This window comes from Rhinolophus sinicus, linkage group LG02 (genome assembly GCF_036562045.2).
Source record: "Rhinolophus sinicus isolate RSC01 linkage group LG02, ASM3656204v1, whole genome shotgun sequence".
In the NCBI taxonomy this organism is placed as follows: Eukaryota; Metazoa; Chordata; class Mammalia; order Chiroptera; family Rhinolophidae; genus Rhinolophus; species Rhinolophus sinicus.
Window position 1 is genome coordinate 196,220,048 of NC_133752.1, and position 22,917 is coordinate 196,242,964.

At 52.8% G+C, this 22,917-nt stretch overlaps 2 protein-coding genes across 2 annotated transcripts in view; both read left to right on the plus strand.

The window, feature by feature from the left end:
- The first annotated feature begins 495 nt into the window (after window positions 1-495).
- On the plus strand, window positions 496-16,408 carry PNPLA3 (patatin like domain 3, 1-acylglycerol-3-phosphate O-acyltransferase). The gene is made up of 9 exons (XM_019715056.2): window positions 496-811; window positions 3,512-3,744; window positions 4,852-4,917; window positions 6,346-6,555; window positions 7,668-7,728; window positions 10,391-10,600; window positions 11,544-11,676; window positions 12,622-12,726; window positions 13,996-16,408. Exons 1-9 carry the CDS (start codon window positions 625-627, stop codon window positions 14,132-14,134), a joined length of 1,344 nt encoding a protein of 447 aa, XP_019570615.2. The 5' UTR covers window positions 496-624; the 3' UTR covers window positions 14,135-16,408.
- A 3,184-nt stretch (window positions 16,409-19,592) lies between these two features.
- The window catches only part of SAMM50 (SAMM50 sorting and assembly machinery component), a 31,293-nt gene continuing 27,968 nt past the window's right edge, over window positions 19,593-22,917 (plus strand). The window contains exon 1 of the mRNA XM_019715039.2: window positions 19,593-19,792. Coding sequence (XP_019570598.1) covers window positions 19,772-19,792 — 21 coding nt within the window. The 5' untranslated portion in view covers window positions 19,593-19,771. The remainder of the gene's footprint in view (window positions 19,793-22,917) is intronic.

Genomic DNA, 22,917 nt, shown 5'->3' on the forward strand with positions numbered 1-22,917 from the left:
GAAACTTTGAAATGGATACTTCGTATCGCTGTCATTAAATGGAACATCTCTCCCATTGCCATGAATTGAAGACACCATCCACCATACTGCAGGAAATCAAAGCAAACACATTATACTCCATTTATATGCTGGTGCCTGCTTAAAGCTTGCTATCCCTGTGTAAAAAGGGAAATGTTAATGTGTCAAAAGGACATAAAGGACTGAAGTGGGCAACTGCTATTTTTCCCCTGACTTAAGGGCTGAAAAAGAACGGAAGAGGGAACTGTCTCTCTCCAAGACATCCGTGTCATTTGGAGTTAGCAAAACTCTCCCCACCCTCCCGCTGACGCAGGTCCCCCAGTTTCTCCTCCTCCACCACCACCGGGGAGCCCTCCCAGCTCCGCGCCCAGAGGAAAGGAGGGTGGGCGTCCGGCCGGGGATTGCACCGTCCGCGAGCTCATTTGCATGGACCGAGGTGGGCGGGGCCGGCCGGGCTGACGTCACGCAGGGAAAGCCTGAGTCGCTGCGTGGAGGCCGCGCGGAGAGCGCCCGCGGGCGCTGGGCGGGGCGGCCGCGCACTGTAAATCTGGGACCTCAGACCCAGCACCCCGCACCCTGCCTCCGCACTCCCAACCCGCCGCCGCAATGTACGATCCCGAGCACGGCTGGAGCCTGTCCTTCACGGGCTGCGGCTTCCTGGGCGTCTACCACATCGGGGCGACATGCTGCCTGAGCGAGCGCGCCCCACACCTCCTCCGCGACGCGCGCATGTTCTTCGGAGCCTCGGCCGGGGCCCTGCACTGCGTCACCTTCCTCGCGGGGTTGCCGCCAGGTATGTCCAGGGCCGCCGCCGGGGCTCTTCCCCTAAGGGTCGCAGGGAGCCCGCTGGAGCCGAGTTTGGACATGGACACTGCCGCGTACATCCCCGGGACCTCCGTAGACAGGTGCCTCCTCCGCTGCGTCCAGTGCCTGGGGGGCGGCTCCCTGGGCGTGGGAACCCCAAGCACCTCCCCACCCTAACCCCACTCTGGCCCCCGGCCTTCAAGGACGCCCCTCTGCCCCAGGACTGAGAGCCTGGTCGTCCGGGAGCTACAGGGAGAAGGGAGCGCGCGACCCAGGAGGCGGAGGGTGGAGTTGGTCCCTGCGGGCCCCGCCATCCGCTGGGAGGCGCTGGGCGAGCTGAGCTGCCTAAGTGAAGGGCAGATTTGCCCTGGGTCCGACTAGGAAGGGGGGGCTTTGGCCCGTGCACCCCGCCCCCCGTAAGGTGGGCGCCTTCTGGAGACTTGTGGGACTGGACACATCATCACCACCTCCCCTCTCCCCTCCCGGGCGCCTTTGGTGCTGCCCAGCCCTGGCGATGTTGGGGTTGGGTGCGTCTCTGGCAGAGGGCAACTCTTTGGAGACTTCCTGCGCAGACCTGCCGGTTTGGAGTCCAAGGGGCTGGGGGGACAAGCAGGGGGATTGCGTGGGGTGGGGGAGAGAGAGAAAGTTCTCTCCTCTCCTCCTTTTCCAGTGTTTCAGACGCTTCTTGGGGGCTGGACTGGATCCATGGACACCCCCAGCCCCACTCCCTCCACACCCTACTCAGTGCCACTGGAAATGAGAACCTGCCTGTTTGAGTCTTGTCCCAACTAAACTCTGTCCGTGAGGGTGCCCATGGGAGGGGAGGATGTGGGGCACGTGCCCAGCTGGCCTAAACTACTAGGGTACAGCATCCTTGTCCTGGGGTCTGAGCCAGGGCCAGGGCCGGGAGCGAGTGGCAACATGGAGCTGTTGCCACCCACAGGACCCCAGACAGGAAGATAATGCACTTTATGAGCTCCAGTTTATGTGGGATTCCTTAATGATTTACTCCGTGCTCTACCTGGGGACTGCTGTGTTGGATGTGGCCAGCAGGGAGGACTGCTACTGGTGACCAGGAATCCCCTGCTAGCGGGCACAGCCCTGCCATTGGGTAGGATCAGTGAGCAGATCCTGGGCTGACGGGGAGGTGGGGATTAGGAGACAGGCCACCCTTACTGCCTACTCCGTCCAAGGGGAGAGGAGAAAAGGGCAGGAAATGTGACCTCAGGGAGGATTCGAATGGCCACATGGCCAGTCCACACAGCCTGGGTATTAGCAGTGATGAAAGCCAGTCCTTGTTCCCCAAGGAGACCTGCAGACACCCACATGGTCGAGTGTGCAATTGGGACCAGGTCCAAATGCTCTGAAGTGCACCTACTCTCGTATAGAGGGGTCCCCACTGGCAGGGGACAGGTACAGCGTGGGGCTGTGCCCTGTAGCAGAGGGAGGCTCAGGAGCCACCAAGTCCCTGAAAAATGGCTCTGGAGATTTTGGCAGGAGCTGTTCCCCGTGTTCTTGCTTTAACCTCCTGTTTCAGGTGAGGACCGCCAAGGAGCATTTCCCAGGGGCTGCGACTCAGGCAGAGATCCTGAGAGTGCATCTTAGCCAAAGCTGACTTAGAAGGAGAGCCTGGCAGGCCTGCCAGCTGTGTGCAAATTTGCCCCTTCTGTCTGAATTCAGTGGGGCCATGCGAGTAGGGGAAGCTGAGTTGAAGTCAGAGGTGGGTCAGGATAGGCTGGCACCTGGCGCCATATCTGGCCTAAACATTCCAGGAGTTAATGACTGGCTGGGTCTTGGGCTGGGACAGGTAGTCCTATGTGCCAGGGCAGTGCTGGTCAGCCAGAGGGGGCCAGGCCAGTGAGTGAGGTCAGGTAGAGCATGAATGTCCCCTGTGCCCACTAGACGGTCTGGTAATTCTGGCGGTAGAGTTAAAAGTTAAGTCTAGTTACTTATTAGGCACTTCCTCTGGGTCAACACCATCCAGGTTGTAGCGGATCTAATCCTCTGTCTCCAAAAGGTAGCGAAATACTGCCCCGCGTTCAAAACGCACAGTCTGAGACTTAGAGGCAGTGAAGTGACTTATCAAGGTCACTCAGCGAGCAAGAGGCAGAGGCAGGATTCCAGCTGCAGCCCCAGCCTGCAGCCCGTCCTGCTCCCTCCTCAGTGTCACACCCATGGACGCTGAAGCGCTAAGGTTGAGGAGTCCCTGGCTGCTCTTTGTGGAGGTGAAAAGAGCTCGCCTGGGCCTCTGGGGACTCATTCCCAAGGCCAAAGCCTAGAGCTACGCTGTCCAATAGAAATACTGTGCAAGCCACATCCGTCGTTTTACATTTCCTGGTAGTCACATGGAAAAAAGTAAAAGACACAAGTGACATTAATTTCATGTATCCCGGTAGAGCCCAAATAGTATCCTTTTCCTGTCTAAACAATATGAAACATCATGGAGATAGTTTACATTCCTTTCTTTCCCTACTAAGCCTTTGAAATCCCGTGTGTCTTTTATATATCTCAGTTTGGATGAGCCCCATTTCAAGGGCTCCGTAGCCATAGGTGGCTGCCTTGCGGGAACGCAGGCCTAGAGAAGAGTCCGTTGGCAGCTCCCCTGCCGTCTGGTTTCTGGTCTTGTCACGAAGCAGTCCCACCTCCAGGGTGGCGCATCCCTTTGTGTGTTTGTCTCCCACCCCTGCAGAACAGGTGATACAGGTCGTCGTTGAAGCCATCCAGAGAGCCAGGAACCGGAATCTTGGTGTTCTCCACCCGTCCTTCAACCCGAGCAAGTACCTCCGAGAGGGTCTCCAGAAACACCTGCCGGCCAACGTTCACCAGCTCATCTCTGGCAAAGTGTCCATCTCGCTCACCAGAGTGTCTGACTTGGAAAACGTCCTCGTGTCGGATTTCGAGTCGAAAGATGAAGTCGTGGACGTAAGCACTTTCTGTGGGTGTTGTCATCAGAACGGCTGTTTCTTTCTTTTGGGACGTAACCGAGAGGGCTGTCGCAGGCCACCAGCGCCATTTCCTAAGATGCAAAAACCTGGTAGACCGTGACGCTGTTTGCTTCCTGCGGCAGAGTGACCTAAATTCAGCGTGTCTCCAGGGATCTGGGCCATAGCACAGAGAAACCCTGTGTGTTTCAGGATAGTTGCAGTTTCAAATTCATGCCTCCCCATCTTTCCAGACGCGGCTCCTGACCACCTACCTGCCTCGTCCAGGGACCCTGTCCCAATAATGCCTGTTCCTTAATGAGTTCCCCTGGAGGGAAGCCCCACGCGGTGGGAGCCTGTCTTACTGGCCTCTGTCCTCGGATCCTAGCACAGAGAGAGTTTGTGATATTAAAATACCACTTAATTTGGCTGATGCCTTTTCTGACAGTTCTAAGGACTGCATTTCACTTTAACACAGGTCTGTACAAGAGAGCAGCCTGGCACAGAGCCAGCAGCATCTCAGCACGAGTATCCCCTTCCTTTTAATGTTGTTTCTAGACAGCCAGCACCTGTCCGTTCCCACGAGTCCGTCCTCTCAGTGAATCAGTTTGCGTCTTGCGTGATGCTCTCTAGCATGGTGCTGCTCCAAGTGTGGTCCCCGGGCCAGCAGCATCAGCGTCACTCTCAGGCCCCACCTCCAACCTGTCACGTCAGGATCCTGGGCTGGGGCACAGAGTCTGTGGGTCAACACGCTTTCCAGATGATTCTATCAGTATTTGTGAAGCTCTAATCAAGTCCCTTCCCAGTCAATCAGTGGGTCAACAACCCTTGGTCCTGTCTGCGATGGCCCAGTGTGACTCTCTTGGGGAACAGGGACAGCAAGTTGATGTCCACAGACAGTGTCGTTAAGGTGCAGATCGTTAGGCCTGAAATACAAGTGTATAGGTTGGTTCATCGTTCATTCAACTCATTTATTAAAGCACCTACTCTGTGCAAAGAGCATTTTCAGGCTTATTGCTTTTCTCCCTTGGTGAAGGCTTATAAAAGCCCTGGGGAATTATGGGTGGACTCTTTCAGCCTTTGATTTCACTCCCTGTTGTCTTCACAGGCCTTGATTTGTACTTCCTTCATCCCTGTCTTCTGTGGCTTAATTCCTCCTTCCTTCAGAGGTGTGGTAAGTTTGCTTTTGAACTGTGGTTGCATAGTTCCTGCCTGCAAGGCGATAGGACCCCAAACACATAGCCTTGTGCTTCTCAGCCTTCAGGCAGAGATTCCATATCCCCCGTCCCTGACCCTGCCCTGCCCGAGGCTGCCTGGGCAGCAGAATCCACCGCAGCCAGAAGCACTCATCTGGCTGTCTGTAAGGAAAGCTGGTTCACTTAATCTTCACATGAGTGGATAGATGCCCAGTGGCCTCATTAAAGGAGGAGACGCTCAGGAATCGCTGACTGGCTTATGGGAGAGCTTTATTCTTAGGGGTTGAGAGTTTCAGTCCTCTGGACTGACTGTCCTTTTTAGCCCATGGCTTGGGCAGAAGCTGCCAACAGGGCTGCGGTTTGGTTCCATTGAACAAATACATGAACACCTATGGCTCATGCTCAGCTGTGCTGCGGGCAGCCAAGCAGAAGTTGGGGTGTTTGTTCTGCAGCCTCTGGACTACACGCTAGGCTGTGCTGGATGGTTGGCAGCCTCATTCTAGGGCAGTCTCTGGAGACAGTTAAGGTTTTGTCCCAACAGGGGGAGTGCAAGCTGTCCAAATTGTACCCAAACCCTCCTGCCCAGCCGAAGGTGGTAGATGCCAGATATGGATGCTCAGAGTAACTGAGCCCAAATGCCACTGGTTGGGTGATAAGACTACGTTTTCTGGAGGCCGTCTAGGCCCCAGGTTCACTATTTCATTTAAGTCTCTAAAGCAGGGGTGTCCAAACTGCGGCCGGCGGGCCAACTGCCGCCCGCAATCCATTTTTAATTGGCCCGCAGCAAATTCCAAAAATATATTTAGTTTACTGAAATACACCAGGTGAGGCAATACGTACTTCACCTCGAGTGAGTGGCCCGGCTGTTTGTGTGTTTTACCGCATATGGCCCTTGGTGAAAAACATTGAAAAAAGTTTGGACGCCCCTGCCCTAAAGCCTCTCGAAGCGCTGGTTCTCGTTTTCAAGGTGTGGAGAGAGACTGGGCTCGCAGGTGAAATATCTAGTCCAAGATTTCCCAAGCAGCAAGGGGAGCTGGACTTGAACCCTGCCTTCTAGGGCAGGGTTTGCATCCCATTGTCCCGAGTATACACTCCATGGGCACACCTGTGGGCTCCCACCTGGGCTCAGGTCATGGGCCGGACTCCAGCCTCCGCCTGCCTCCTTGCCAGGCACTTTCTGTGCAGTGCGTAATCTCTACAATAGTTTGCAGCATCCCTGAGTGCCAACCTCAAGCCTGGCCGGGCACAGAAATGCTCAGTACAGATTTGCTGAGTCATGCCCAAGCCCCGTTCTCCCCCAGGATCAGCCTGCAGCTCTGAGAAGCCTCTGCCCATGAAACACAGAAAAACACGGAAAGCAGCCACCCGGAGCTTCTGACAGGATGTCCTGTTTTCTCCCTTAAAAGCGATACATCGATGGAGGGGTGACTAACTCTTTACCCATGTCTGATGCCAAAACGACCATCACTGTGTCCCCCTTCCATGGGGAGTCTGACATCTGCCCTAAGGTCAAGTCCACGAACTTTTTTCACGTGGATTTCACCCAGCTCAGCCTACGCCTCTGCTCAGAAAACATCTACCTGCTAAGTTGCGTACTGTTCCCTCCAGACGTCAAGGTGAGTGGGGGGCTGTGTTCTGGAGTGTAGCTCTTCTTTGCTTCCCTGTTTGCCTGGAGAGTCACCAGTTCTCTATGCAAACAAACAGAAACAGACCCTCATTGAATAGGAACTCGGAGAAGAGTCCCTTGTCCCAGGAGATCAGTGCTGTCCCACTCTGATCACTGGACTCTCCTGGGGACATTTGACCAGCACCGCAGCTCAGGTCCCATTTCCAGGGGCTGTGGTGTAAGTACAGTCGGCCCTCTCTGTCCATGGGTTTTGCACCCACGGATTCAAGCATCCGCAGATTCAATCAACTGCAGATCAAAAATAATAATAATAATTTAAAAATCCCAGAAGTTTCCATAAAAGAAAAACTTGAATTTGCCACTTACTGAGCCCTATGCTGAATCCACGCAGATGAAGTGACATGTAGATATATGTGGTCGTAGCCTATATGCAAATACAGCTTATATGCAAACCCTACATCAATTTATCTCAGGGACTAAAGCATCTGTGAATTTTGGTATCCAAGGGAAGTCCTGGAACCACCCCCCATGAATACCGTGGGACGACTGTAGTCTGGGTATAGCTGGGGAGGCAGGATAATTTGTAGTTACCCAGATGATTCTTCTTTTCAACCATGGTCATGAATCACACTGCATTTGGTGGTCTACTCCTTCTTGGTGGTGGTTGTAGGACGTGTCACAACCCTAACGCCGTAAGAAAACCTGTAGGCTGTATACACTAGCAGTGCTGGGGACAAGGGGGTCTTTACAGTGCAGTGTGCACCCCCAGCGTGTGTTCCCACTGGAGGAAAGGCCGTACAGCACAGCTGGTCTGCGTGCGTGGTTGGTATGCAGACAAGTAGTGGGGGCAGCTGTTAATGGTCCAGTGACAACTGGGACAGGCCCCCTGGCATGCTGGGGTGCCAGCAAAGGCTCCATGGAGGGGTGTCCACAGGAGGGGAGGACTGCTGTGTCCCACCTCTCTGTGGCTGCGCCTGGCACGTGGGAGTGGCTCAGAGTTTGCCAGAGCCTTCCCTTTGTCTTGGCTGACTTTAGATATTTCCGTGAATGGTGCTTAGTGACGTCCCCGCCCTGCAGCTAACTTACTTGATTTGCTTACAGGTGCTCGCAGAGATATGTTTTCAAGGGTACACAGATGCTATCAGGTTCTTGGAAGAAAATGGTATGTATGGGCGGGGAAACAGATGTGCCCTTTTAATAAGCCTTCTGTTAGCAGCCTAGGTAAACCCGAGATTGGTGTGAGCGATGTCACTTGCTGCTCACTGCTTTCACTGCCTGTCATGCTCACCCACTCACTGGCCTCGTGAGATAGGAAATCTTCACCCCACTTTACAGATAGGGAAATGGAGGCTCAGAAAGGCGAGCCAGGGACCACACACCACTCACTGAGGGGCAGAGCTGGGATTTGAACCCAGGATGCTCCAGGGCTCTGTCTCCTTCCATGGTGTCGCCTGTCTGAAGGCAGACAGTTCTGTTGTTTTCTTTTCTGCTTGAACTGCTGTGAACCTTAAGTTTCATGAGGGCGTTGAACAGGGTTTCTGGGCATGCGCCCCAAGTGAAGCAATCAGAATAATCGTCTGCAGCCAGGTGTGGGGGACGCCCACTGGACCAGCTGCCCTTTCTGGGACAGGTTGCTGCCTTTGAATCCTCCTGGCTCCTGTGGGCTGTGGGATTTGGGCTCTAGGAACATTAGAGTAGAGCCAACTAGTAGATGGGTTTGGAGCTGTTTTTCTTCACTATTAAGAAGTGGTTCCTGTATTGAGCCTCTGAAGCAGTCTTTGGCCAAGACCAGGAAGACTGTGGGTAAAAGGACGTACACATATTATCTACTCAGCAAATACTGCTTGTGTACCTTCTGGGTTCCAAGCGGTTGGCCATGGACTAGGGACACCGCAGTGAAGAGGCAGATGCATGCCCTGCCCTCCTGGAGCTTCCAGTCTGGTCGGGAGCGCAGATCAGTAAACGGAGGTCTGGTAGTGTGCTAAATGCCTTGGCAGGAAGAGGCGAGATGCTATAGGGTCACGCAGGAGGGAATCCATGCTGACACTCTGAGGGCGTATAGGAGCGTTCTAGGCACGGGAGGTTGGAGGGCGGCGTGAGAGTGAGGCCTGCAGGCAATGGAGTGTAGTCTGTTGGGCGACGGAAAGAAGCGTTGTGGAACTGGTATGGCAGGGTGTGGGGGACACCGAGAGATGGACAGAGGAGGGGACAAGGCTGGGCCTTGCGGGCATGGTGAGGGTTTGCATCCTGCAGCAGTAGGGAGTCGCTGAGGGCTGCTGAAGCAGGAGTGAGGAAGGTCAGAGGGGAGCTTTGGAGGCCCCTCTGGCTGCAGTGAGGCAGCGGGACGCTCGGCCAGGGCCGGGGTAGGGGCAGGGGCCCGAGGGAACAGGACTGACCAGAGATTTGTGAAGAACAGGACTTGAGGATGATGCCCTGGCTGTTGGCCTCGGGAGCTGGGGTCAGGGGACAGGGGGCTCTGCCCACGGGTTCAGGGCACTCCAGAGGGAGCGGGTTTGCAGGAAGTCAGGGGGGCTCCGGGAAGGACATGTAGGTGCCCCAGGGGCATTTTGGGGATAGCTGTGCAGGAGGCAGCTGATGTCAGGGTCCAAAGTCCTGGACAGCACTCTGGACTGGGGATGCAATTTGGAGGCGGTCTGGGACTAAATGATGGTGATGGACCCCGCAGGCGTGGATTCAGGTTACTTGCTGACGGGCCCACCACCTCCTCCTACAGCCTCTGTTTCGACATATGTAGTGAGAATAGTTTGGACTAAATGAGTCCAGGTGGTACTTAGTCATTCTAAAGACTGGTATGCGGCTGAGCGTTTGCCGCAGCAGGGCTGGGTTTGGGTTAAGATATCCAAGTGCGGTCCTCAGCCAGGCCGGCCTCCCTGGGGTCCTGCAGAGGACATGTGGGGGTGGGGCAGGGTTGTCCTCTGGGAACAGAGTCTCTGAAACATACCTAAGGGAAAGCGAAATCTCAGAGGGTGAGCAGTGTGCGTGACAGAGGCCCGGAAAAATCTAGAGAGAAGCATAAACAGGAGATGTAACCTGGGAACACAACACAGGTATCCAGGAGTAGCCCCTGGTCCTTTGAACATGAGGTTGGAAGCAAGAGGTGAGCCGGGGTAGCTATGAGTCTCTGAAACCAGCGTTGCTCCTTCCCCCACCAGCATGCCAATTCCGGGAGAGCAGGAGGCACTACCTGGTGTCAGCCACTGTGCCTCAGCACCTGGGGGCAGTGGCTGCACAGACCCCCTTACCTAGTACTATGTTCAGGACCACATGGGTGATGCAAGAGTGCCGTCACTGATGTCAGACCTGGGTTCCAATCTCGCTCTGCCACAGATGGGCTGTGTGGCCTTGGATGAATCACTTAACCTCTCTGTGCTTCTCATTTCTCAGCTGAAAAGTGGAGAGGCTGGTAGCAGTTGAGTGGCTGCTGCAAGGCCTGACTGTAAAGTTCCTAGTCAGGCCTGGGACGCAGGCTTCCCCAGTGGTGTAATACCAGCTATCACAAATTATTCCAGCTATAATCCTCCTGTTTCAACCTCACGAATCCACATGTGGCTGTGGGACCCACACCGCTTTTGAGTGGTCGAGCCAGGTGCCGACTCACATCTACCTGGCTTCAAAGCCCCACACGTCTTTCTCCCAATTATGAATGTCGGCCCGCGTCCATCCCCAACTGTACTGAGTGGAGGCTGGGACTGAAGCTCTGGTGGCTGCTAGCCGCCCTCTCATTGGGTGGGTGGGTGGGTGGGTTAGTAATTACCCCTGCCATCCAAATTCGCCTGATGGTTTCTCTTCTGTGTCCTTCACAGGCATTTGTAACAAGCTCCATCCATGCCTGAATTTATCGCTACCACAGCAAGACGTCCTTGCGCCCCCCTGTGAGACCACAAGCCTGGAGGCTTCCCTGGGGGTGGCCGCCTGGCCAACAAAGCCTCCAGGAAACAAGCTGCTGAACCATCTCGGCACCCTGCCCTGGGATGAGAGCATCCCGGAGACGCTGTCGCCCCAGATCACTATAGGTGCCGACTCCTCAGGGGTGAACCCGGAGAGGATGTTATTTTCTGTGACTGTTTGAGAGACTGAAAGGGCTTCTGTCCTGTGCGTGAGGGCGGATGGTGAAGCTACCATGGGGAGGAAATGGGCAGAGTTACTGGGCCTTGGGGTCCCCACCTCTTGGCACAGCCTCCCCCGAGCCAGGTGCTTTGCTCAGTCTCCCTTCCCACGGGGACATGGCCGGAGGAAAACAAACTCCCACTGAGCCCGTTTTGAGTTAACCGGACAGGCCCTCCGCTCCTGGGACCCAGGCACTGGATACCAGCGGCCCCAGGCGCAGGCCCGTTCTTTTGGAACACCATTCTCTGCCTGTCTACCCATCTCAAGGCCTTCTTTCTCACGGAGCCTCTCCTGATTTGCCCCTCCCTCCAAACCCACAGTTTTGACCGTCATTGAACGGTGCCGTCAAATATCAGATGGACAGATGAGTGCACAAAAGCTTCCAATCGGATGTTTGGAGAAATTCAGAGATGAGCAGAATGCATTTCTTGCCCCTGAGGCACTGACGCCCTAGCAGTTGCATTAACCGGCAGCTGCTCAAGTTCCTGGATTTGGGTCATCCTGAAGTCATTACCAAGGGGACATAGAAGGCCAGGGGGTTCTAGGCAGGAGACGGAATCCTGGCAGCTGGAGGTGCACGGAGAAGTTCTCGAAGCTCACTGAGCAGTTTGTGCACACCTCCAGAAATAGTTGTTAGTTTAAAAGAGAGTCGTTACTTGGGAGCCCGGTGCCTGTAGGCTGTCCAAGGGCTGTTCTGAGCGTAGCCCCCATTTGATCGCATTTGTGAATGCTTCAGATTCTTTGGCTGACAGGAGTTGTGTACTTCATAGAAATTCCAAACACCACCTGGGTAAGGTGGCTTGCTTTCTACACTGGTGGGAGATAAAACCTCCAAATTGTGTTTTTCAGCAATGAGGGAAATACTTAAAATCCAAGGTGGATACATGAACAAGATTTGCAACTCCTTACCAGTTAAGGTGATGTCCTACGTGATGCTGCCGTGTACGCTGCCCGTGGAGTCCGTGATTGCTGTGGTCCAGAGGTAAGCATGGCACGTGGCTGCGTGTCCCGGGGCTGAGAGAGGGTGAGGCCCTAAGCCTGGGGCGTGGCACCTTGTGCAGCGGGATGGAGCCCAGTCTACGTGGAGCACCCCGAAAGGTGCCTCGGGGGGCACCCCTGCCCAGCCCACCTCCTTTCTCATTGCTGTTGTAGGTCTGTCACTTCTTGTAGGTCTGCCCTTTATTTTGGGATCTTACTCATGGTAGGGAAAGACGTGCGGCAAACACGTGTGAGTACTGGATCCCTGGGCATTTGTTCAACCTCCGCTTCCTTCAGATTTACTTTGGAGTTTCCTTTCTTTTTAGTGAGTTAATCCAGCACGTCCTTCAGTCCATCTTTTAAAGTCCATCCCATTCTTCAAAAGGCAGCTCAGGTCTCCTGCCCTTGGGGAACCCTCCCAGGTGCCTTCCCCGCCCAGCCTTGCTCTGGGTTCCAGCATTTATCAAAACCCAGACGTGGGCTCCTTTTTACGTCTGGGAAGTTGGGAGTCTGTGGAGAGCAGCGGTCGGGCCTCTTCAGTGGCTTCCTCTGCTGGGCTGGCATGTGGCCAAGCACAGTAGGGCTGAGTGGAGAGGGTGGTGTCTCAATTACAAGCCGTGGGCACACTGATTGGTGGACATCTTGCCACAGACAAGTAGAATGCTGGAAAAACTAAAGCATTGTCCTTTTATTTCCATGTAAGTCCCTTGAACTTTCCTTAATTAAAAGTGGCCTAACTTTCCGTTAGAGCTTTTAGGCAGGCTAGTCCCAAATCCTCCTTCTGGGAATTCATCGGACTGGGATTAGAAGTGACCCTGGACATTACTTGGGACAAAGGCTATTGCTGCCTTAGCTTCAGTTGTTGTTTTGTTCTCTTTGTTGTGGCTTATCTTCATGCTGACACTGTGTGCGTGTGTGTGTGTGTGTGTGTGTGATTTCATTCCTGCAGACTGGTGGTGTGGCTTCCATATATTCCTGATGACATCCAGTGGTTTCATTCGGTAACCTCTCAGATTTGTTCTCGAGTGATAAATCATCTGCTCCCCACTTCCAGGTAAGGGGTTTGGGTCGGATGGGCCTTCCTTTCCTTTGCTCAGGCCTCACCCACCATCCTAGAAGCACCCCTGAGTGCCCGCTAGGTGGCAAGGAGCTCATCCTTGCATGCAGGGGGCCCTGTCCTGTGGGAGGCAGCTGAGTAAATCAGAGGCCCCAGTAAAGCTAACCTGCACAGGGGCAGCAGGAAAGCCTCCGATTCAGCCCATTTGTGATGGAGAGAGCTGAGAGGGGCAGAGGGGACAGGTGCCGGCCAGGAAAGTGAGAGCGTTCCTGGGCCTAAAGGAAGTAGCTCTGGAAGCCTGCCTCTGGGGGATGGGGTGAGGCACGGAGAGAGGCGGGGCCAGGCGGGGCTTCCCATGGGTGTGGCCTGGGGTCCTGTTAAAGCAGACTCCCTTCTGACCTCAGATTTTGCAGTCTGCTTCGTAACATGGCCCGGTGACCGCTGCTGCTTTCTGAATTCTGCACACTTGATTCGTAGTAAAAAAGGGCCTTCTTCTGGTTACTAGGGTTGGATCTTACCCTGAAAATCACAGGTCTTGGCTTTCTCGCTTGTTCATCAGCCTTGACCCTCACCTACCTCCTCATTGGGTTTCTGTGAGGCTTTGGGCACCCCCTAGCACAGTACTGACACATGGAGTGCCTTCAGGAGATGGGTCCTTAGTCGTTACTGCTGTTGGCAGTTGTGGAAGGGTTTAAGTAGGGAGTGGCAGGATCTGGGTTGCACTGAGAATGACCCAGTGGGCTTGTGGACGTCGCTAGACCTCGGAGCCCGACGGGCAGCAAGCTCACCATTGAGGGAGCCACGCTGGCCCAGGCAAGGGTGAGAGGGCCTGGTCGCTGAACCTGTGGGACTGAGAGGTGTCATAGGTGCTGGGGCCAGAAGGAGGTACCAGGTACAAGCCCTGGTGCCTGCAGGCATTCCGAGGGAGTGGGGCAGCTAGTCAGAAGGAAGAGGCCTGGGAGGGGTGGGTGGTCTGTGGTAGGGCACCCTGGTGGGAGACCTGCTCTGTGTGGAGGGAATGGACGTGCTCCATCGTGCCTGTGGCTGTGCGGTGGGAGGTGTCCAGGTGGCTGTGAGGGCCACAGGCTTCGAGGCCCAGGTTGGTGACATCAGCCAAGTACTGAGGGGAGCAGGAAAGTGTGGCTTTGGGCTGGGCCACGCTGCAGTGCCCAGAGTCTGTTCGGCAGTGCACTAAGTGTTGGCAGACAGCGTCCGTCCATCCTCTCAGATTGAAGACGGCTGCTGAGTCAGCATTCTTTGTTTCAGATCCCAAATGCTGGCAAGTAGCCAGCAGCCCTCCCCGCACAAACCAGAGCACCACGGGACCTCAGCCCTCCTGCTCCCCAAGGACCTGGACACCGGCCCTGTGGACTCTCCAGTAGGACCCAAAGTGCAGACTGCCTAGCAATCCATCCTCCAGTCCGGCCTCAGCTTCCTGGGCAGCAGTCCTGCTGAGGGTGGGAGCGACCCCTCCCTCCCCACTTTCCCAGCGGGGGAGAGTTGGAGGAGGCAAGTCTAGGACGTTCTTTGCGAGCTGCTAGGCCTTTCCCATCTTTGTGCAACTATCTCCACTCTGCTGTGGAATCCCCCATGTCTGTGACGTGTGGACCTTGGCCTCTGTGCTGAATTTATAGTTTATTAAAACCAAAGGCTATCGATCGGTCTTTATGATAAAGCTAGGAAGCTGCTTTTGGTATATATGGTGCTCCCGAGGTTAAAGAAATCTAATACTGAAGCACGGCCAGGTGGGAAATGACCCTCAGTGTGGAGGGTCCATCACCATTTCTGTCCTGCAGCCCTCGAATGTCCCAGAAAGAGCTTTCTAGAATGGCCGGTGTTTGGACAGGGGGAGCTTGTGGCGGGGGTTCGGCTGCCCTTTGTGCAGACTTGGGGGTTGGAGGGAAGACAGAAGGGTGCTCCATCTCCCCATACGGGAAGCAGTTGGCATGGCGGGAGGGCATTAAAAGATAATAACTTCCTGACATTTTACAACACCCTTTCAACCCAGCCTAAATATTTGATAAAGAATTTTGTCTAAAACATAGGAAATCTTATTATCTGTTGAATTATGTATTATGTGAATCAGTGAGATGTTAAGAGAACAAGTCTTAAAAAACTATCCAGAGCACAAGACAGTCCCCCAGGACCCCAGGCAGGAGCCAGACGGCTTGGCCTCCTTTCCGCTGGTGCCCTCAACTTGAACTTGACTTATTTTCCCCAAGCCTCTGGTCTGCTTTTCTTTTTTCTCACCACCACCACCCTCGCCCCCATCCTCTGTGCTCCCCCAGCCTCAATGGAGACAAATAAGAGACAGGGACCTCCCTTCTCCCAGGTGTGTGATTTGTTGGCAGTCACAATGTACTGTAACTCGAGGGGAAATGTGTGCATCTGTTTTTCTTACACGTTGGAATATAACAAAAAAGAAAAACAGTAATAAACTCCGAATCCTAAATATTGGGACAGAAAGCTGCAATTCTCCCCTACGTTGTATGAGTGTCCTGGAGTCAAGTTCAGACAAAGTGCTGTCTTGCAAAAACGAACCCTTTAAAATGGAATGTGGTTCTGGGGCAAACTCCACCTGAGCCTGAGCTGTTCTGAGCTGGGAACTCCTAGAAGGCAGGGGCCACTTGTGAAACCCCCTGCAGGTCTCCTGGGTGGGTGGGCACCTGACGCTTCTGTTCTGGTAGCACTGGATCCCCAAGTGAGTGGTGGGTTGCCCGGCCCCCTGGGCCCCCAGAACAGGGCATGTCCCTTGCTGAGCTGGCCTGGTGGTGGAGGAGGCCTGCCTGACACCCACCTGGGCTCCTTCTGACCCACCTGACTCTCAAGTTTCCCAATCAGCTTTTCTGTCAGAACCACAGACATAATTACATTTTCACAGTGTTTTACAATAACCAGTGTATTCCCATAGAGACAGATAGACCGGGGGTGCCAAGAAAATGTATACACATGACTGGTATTCATCTTCTGTTATCTGTATATATTGAGCATGACAATTGGAATACAGTTTTTTTTCCCTTTCTTAAAATGTGTGTACATTTGTTTTGGAACCCTCTGTATATGAGAGTTTTGTGATCATGGCTAATAAGGTTCTTTGGAACTTACTTTATAGTTTTTGAAAGAACTCAACCTTCTTACAATGAGCATATGTTTTATAAATTTTTTAAAGTGTGCTCTAAGACGAGGAACTATAATACTATTTTAGAAATGGCCGAGGTTCCCTCCATTTGTGCCTTAAATGCCACCCTCCCCACTCCCCCAGGCCCTCACCTCTCCAGCTGTGCTGCGGTTTTTCTCACATCCCTCCTACCTGATGAAATAGAACCCTTCCTCTGTTGATGATGCATTTGGACTTCGGAATATTCCACTGTCAGGAATAACCCATATGTCGTCTAGTTAATGTCAGGATACAACAGTCTCCGCCTGGTAAACAGTGAAACCTGGCGCACAGCATGGCCCCCGTGTTAAAATACAGTGTGTGGGTGTAGATACGTATATGTGTGTGTCCTAGAAAAAGGACTGAAAGTACATACCTCGGAATAGCCACAGTGGTTACCATCATGCTGTTGTTTGTAATTACGTCGTATTGGTTGTGCTTATACGTGTTTTCCAAATTTCTATGTGACCATATATTACTTTCTTCAAACTATAACTCATAATAAATGTGATTTTTAAACTACTTGCTCTCAATGTTCTTTCTAAGGAGCCACGGTGTTGCTGTTCTTCCCTCACAGCTGAGCTCCGTTAAAACACCCCCAGTTGAGGTTTCAGCCTTGCTCCCCCAGACAGCCCTGTTGGTACAGGAGGCCTCCCTGCGAGCTGCTTTCTGGGCTTCGGGACCAGACCCATCTTCTAGAATCCCTCTGCTTCCTGTGGGACCCAAGACTCCTGAGTGGCTCCTTGCCTGCCTGGGTGCCGGGCTCTTCCCCAAGGCTTAGGTCGGGCCTGCTCTGCTGGGTATGCATAGCCTCTCCTGGGGGCTGGGGGTCCTCAAGTGAGTGAGGACCCCCCCAGTCTCTGGCTCAGGTGAGGGTTGGGCCCAGATGCCCACCTACCCCCTGGCCATCCCTCTGCAGCAGCCCAACCTCACCTGGCTGGTACAGGGCTCAGCTGCCTGATCAGCTGTCCTGTGTAACTTCCAAGTCACGTGAGTCAGATGGGTGACCTCTGTGGGAAGACCCAGCCTCCTTCATGGCCTCTGAGACGTGATGTTTGATTTCTTGAGGGAACCAGTGTAGTTACTCAATTGCATGTCTACTTCTGATGGGACCAGATCAGCACTTCCTAAACCACGTTTTCTGGAATACCGGTACCTGTCATTAGGTAATTCGATCAGTTAGGATAGGCGGGTTTATGCTGCGTTGAACAAAAACCCCTAAAGGGTTTATTTCTCATAGTACATACCCACCAGTCTTGACTGACCCAGCCTGAAGCCTTCCCACCACCTGGAGGGTCACTTATTGCCATGGTGAGGTGGGGGTGGGGAGGAATTTGGTGCTTAAAGGTTTCATCCAGAAGTGACCCCTGTCCCTTCAGCTCACGACTTGTTGACCAAAGCAAGTCACATGGATGGGAGCAGGGAAATACAATTCTACCTTTTGCTCAAAAGAGGAGCACTGGAAATACTGAGGCTACAGAAAGCCTCAGAAACAAACAAAACACACACACACATACAAAAACAATAAATCTAGGAACTCCTGGGTTAAAGGAAGCAGAACAAGCATAGGTACTGCTGGACTTCTCAGAGCCTTTAATATGTTAATATGTATTGTGACTGTCAGAGCTGGTGTTTGACTGTGAAAGCTGTGACTCTGTGTTCCTGATGTGCCCTCTGTCACTGTGGTCCAGTGCCTGGCACACATTAGACTCTCAAATTATTTGGCTCATGACTTCTGGTGCAATCTGCGGGTCAACCTCATGACAGTTGAATGTTTAAACAAAATAATGGTGAATGTTTAAACAAAAATTTATTATAGTAAAAGACACGTAGCCATTTATCCCCTTCAAAATACCCATGCCCCCACCCCCCATCTCCCCATGCACCCCACCCCCGCATCAAACATGCTTATCCTGTTCTTGCCCCTTTCTGAAGCAGTTCTGGAAGTCCTCTTTCATGAGGGTCTTTAGTCGCTCTGTCATGGCTGCCTCGATGCCCTGAATTGATTCAATACGTTTACCTTTCACGGTCATTTTGACTTTGGGGAAGAGCCAGAAGTCACATGGTGCCAGATCTGGTGAATAAGGTGGATGAGGACACACCGTAATGTTTTTATTTGACAGAAATTGCCGTACCAGAAGTGATGTGTGACACGGAGCCTTTCCGTTGAGATCAAAATATACGGTGAATGCTGCTGCCGAGTGCCATCCAAAGGGAAGGCAGGATCTTCAATACGGGAAGCGACATTTCAAACCTTAGTAACAGTGTGTGACAAGTTTCAACTTGTTTGGTGCAGTCAGTCGGGTGTGAGCTATGGTTGAGAGAAGGTGTGTTTTAAAGTGTGCTGTAAATCATCCACCATCATGACAACGCTCCATGTCACACTAGTTAGCCTCTGGGATTGGGGAGTGAACCAAACAGAGTGGGCCTTGGGCTGAGCGTGGAGCTGGACAGACGGATAGGTCAACTAGTAAGGAGACTGGCAGGTGCCAACTTCTGCCTCTTTCCAGGCAAGAAGGTGTATGTGGACTTTGAATATTTACCCCAGGGGTCCTGGAGGCTTAGGGTGCTGCTTCCCCCTCCCCCTTAAGTGTGAGGCCTCTGCTGTAGAGCAGAAGCACCTGTGGAACTGCCTAAACTCCCCGTGCCCCCTCCCACCACCAAAAACGGATCCCAGATCAATTAAATCAGAATCCCAAAGGGTGGATCCCAAAGGGCATCAGCCTTTCTTTTGTCCCCCCCCAATATATTTTTCCCCCCATCTGTCCACCCTCCTCCCCTTTGGCAATCATCGGATTGTTCTGTGTCTGTGGTCTGTTCTGTTTTGTTCATTTGTTTTAGGGTGCGGCTATTTAAGTGGAAAGGGTGTCAGGGTCCTTGGGAGGGGCTAAGAGGAAAAGCGAAATCATACTGTTACCAGCAGGGAGTGGAAACATGAGTTGACCTAATACTGACAATCCCGCTTCTCCTCTCTGGCTCATTTCTCTCATTCATTGCACTGATCACAATGTGTAACTATTATTTATTACAGTATATGTTGGGGTCTTGGGGGGGGGGGTGGAAGCTGTTTCCGCCACCCAACTGAAGTCCCATGACTGTCTTGTTCTCCAATGTGAATGGCTGCACCTGAACCTTTGGATGACCCTCACTAATATCGACTGGTAGCAGCTGAATGAATAATGGCCACTTATCCACTGCTCACTGAGTGCCCTGCACTGTGTCACGCGTTTTTACATTCCGTCTCTCATGCATGAGCCCTACTAATCCAACCCAATGAAGTAGAGACGACTATCAATCACCTTCATTTTGCATGAAGAGACTGAGCCCTAAGGAGTTTCAGTGACTTGCAAGGATCCGTGCGGCCAGCAGGAGGGAGGCAGGGCGACAACCGGATTTGGGCAGCTCCAGGCGCTGGGGGACGCAGCCGGGTGTGGGGAGCCGCGGCGCTTCGCGGGAGCGTGGGGACAGGCACAGTAGCCCCCGGGCCGGGATGCCAGGAGGGTTAAGGGAGAGACCCGGGTGAAGTTGTGGCGCACCCACCAACTCCGGACACCTGCTATTAGCAGAGCCGCACGCAGACACAAACATTAAGTGCCAGTAGCTTCGCAGGCGTCACTGGACGCTCTGCGCTTGGGTAGGGTTTCCCGGCGTCCGCGTGAACATCCGGGTTACGGGCTCTGAGAGGACCAATGAGCGAAAGCACAATGAGCAAGGGGGCGGGGCTGAGGCGGGGCATCATGGACGCCCCCAGTGCGCTGCGTCCGGGTGCTTGTGGGTGATGCCCTGACCGGCCGCTCCGCCACCGCGGACCCGCCCTGTGCCCTCGCCATTCGAGACTGGGTTGGGCCCGCGAAGTTCTGCTAGGCGGCGGTCGGAGAGGGAGCCATGGGGACGGTGCATGCCCGGGTAAGAGGCCCAGCGACCCGCGGGCTGTGTGACCTCTGGGCGGGCGCCGCGGGGAGACGCTCTGGCGGCTGCGCCCGGGGGTCACCTGGCGAGGGGGCTCCGAGGGAGGCGGGGCCCGGAGGCCGGCGTGGAACCGGGCGGGTCGATCCGCCCGCAGCGCCCCCGCGCTGGGCCCGCGAGCCTCGTGCCGGCCAACCAGGCCGCAAAGCCAGGCCGCCACGTTGCGGTCAGCGTGTCCCGCAAACCTCCGAGCGGGGACCCACACTCAGGAGGGTCGTGACTCGCCCAAGGTCACTCAGCGAGGCAGTGGCCCGGAAAGGACTAGCGACCTTTGCGTGGTGCCCTGGAGCAGAGTAACACGTTTTCTTCTCCGTGACTTGACTTCTCTACCCCCAGCCGTTTCGGGCGCCTCCTGTCCTCACCGGCCACCGTCTCCCGTCTGTCTCGCTCGAGCCGCTGCTGGAGTCACTTAGAAGTCTTCCAGCCCAGACCCATCTAGGAGCCCGACTTTTTACCGTCAAAGACAAAGGCACCTCCGATTGCTTTAGCTCCTGCTTTTAAAGTGGAGGCGGTGGTGGTACCTGCTCGCCAGGCTGTTGGAGGATGAGAAGTCAGTGCACTTGGGACTTAATAATAAGTACTTACTTGGGACTCGGCGCCAACTAACTGCTGGCCAAACTGCCCTCCTTTGTGGTCATCTTAACTGAAGCCACAGAATGACTGTTTGTCCAAGGTCACCCTGTTAGAGCCTCAGAATGTCCCAAAACTCAGATCTCCTGGGTCCCAGCCCTCAGCGCGACTTTCCTGCTAGAGCGTGGATTCTGTGCACTTGCCCGGCTCAGTTTCCAATAGTTTCCCATCACCTTCCTAACGAGTGTAACACAGGCTTCTCAGCCTGGCATCCGGAATAGGACTTAACTCCCCTTCACAGATGTTTCATTCACGTGAAACACTGTTGCTCTTCTGACACACTTTGGACGGTACTGGTGCTCACAGCTCCCTCTTCCATCCCCCACCTGCATCCCCATCATTAGCTATCAGAATGTTCCCGTCTTTTAGACTTCCGTTCAGGTCACTTCTTTAATAAACCTCCTCATCTCCCCTCATTTGGATGTGCTACTAACGTTCTCGACATTGGTCCTCTGGTGCGCTGTTTAAGCTCTGTTTGCATTTTTGTCTTACCCTTTTAGATTCTAAGTTTCTAGATGTTACAGTAGGAACTGCATTTTACGTGGCTTGCATCTCTTGTAGCATCTTGAACAAAGTAAGCATTCATTCATTTATTCAAGTGACATTTACCGATGGGTACCATGTGCCAGGTGCTGTCATAGGTGCTAGGGATACAGAAAAAAAAAAAAGTCTGCTTTTATTGAGCTCCTTTGATGCTAAAATCGCCGCTCCTTTGATTAGTGCACTGACCAAAAAAACTTAATTTGATTTGACCTTTCTGTTCCACTAGCCAGTGCTATGTGAACTTTTTGGTCAAGACTCACAGTAAGAAAACATTTTATGTTTGCTGTCTAGTACCCTCATGCGTATGTGAAACACACATTCTGTGAAACAATATTTGCCATTAACATCTGTTTTTAAAAATATTTTCTGTTAGATTCTAGTCTCTATCGCTTTAAGGATACTGTTCAGACTCATTAAATTTATTTCATGTCCTGGCCCTTCAGTTCACTGCCTCGCACAGCGCTTGGCACGTGGTGTTCATTAGAACTTGTCGACTGGCCAGTAGACTGATCTGCTTAAAGGTGAGCGGCTGGATCCAGATGTTTGAATTCGCTTCACCAAATACTCATCCCATGCCTGATCTCCCAGACGCTGACATGTAAATTCTGTGAGGGTGAGGATCTTATAAGCACTTGTCACATAGTAGGTTCTTAATATTTGGTGAATGAATGAGTATTGGGAAGACAGTTAATTTAGGATGTCAAGCTTCGACGTACCTGTAAAATCATAAAGACATCCTCTCTTAAACTTAAAGCCTGGATTTCAGATTAAAGAATACCAATGGGCCTGGCAGGTCTTCAGTGAATCTTGTTTCATGCTTTGAAATTGTAGGAATCATAATGGAATTTTTTTAGCATAATGGAATGTAAACTTTGTGCCTGGACAAAGCATATTTGCTAAGCATTCGGACGGAATGGAATGATATATGCATATATTCCTAACCACAGTGTATACTATAGTCTGCAGACATAATTGGCACAAATTTAATATACTTATGTGCACTGTGTAAACTTAAATATAGAAAGCATATTCATGAGATGGTGCAGGAAAATGTTACTATTTTAATTTGTTAATGTATTTGCGAAATATAGTAATGATTCCATTTTTAAAACGTTACACAACAAAATTGAAAGGATAATGACATGAAGTAAATGCTTATTCTTTGCCCAGCATTATCGTCCCTTTCTTACTTATGTAAATATCCCACTTCAAGCTCTGTGAGGCAGGGACGTGGCTTGTCTTGTTCACTGCGGCCTTCCCTGCCCTTAGCCCAGTGCTCAGCGTACTGTAGACACTCAGTAACTCTTTATTAAGTAAAAGAGCAAAAGAAACATCATTCACTTACCTATTCCACCAATATTTGAGTACTTGTGACGTACCTGGGCAGACAAAAATAAGAAAAAGGAATACTTACAAAGGTTATTAACTTCTAACGTCAAGAGGTGTCCCTGTGAGGGAGGGACTGATTCTGCCTGAAGATGCCAGGGATGGCTCACAGAGGAGGTGACATTTAAGGTGGCTCTTTCAGCCACTTAGGGGGGAAGTTATTCCTGGCAGAGAGAACGGTATGCATGAATGTGGACGTGAGAGTCGCGCAGTGGTGGGCACTGAAACGGGTGGCAGACGTGGGCCTTACGGTGGGCGTCTTTGTGTGCCCTGTGAAGGAATTGAGTGGATGTTAACCTGTAGGCGCTCGGGGGGACCTCCAGAGTCTTATCGGCAGGCAGCGGAAAGAGGACATAATGCTGTCAGGTCATTACCTCTCCAGAGAACCAGTGACAGGATGGAGGAGATACTGACAAGAGGCTTTTGAGATTTCTAGGGAAAAGGTGGTCACGGTCCAGAGTCCCCATTGCTTTACATACTGCTGATATCAGGCATGTCTGTGCACT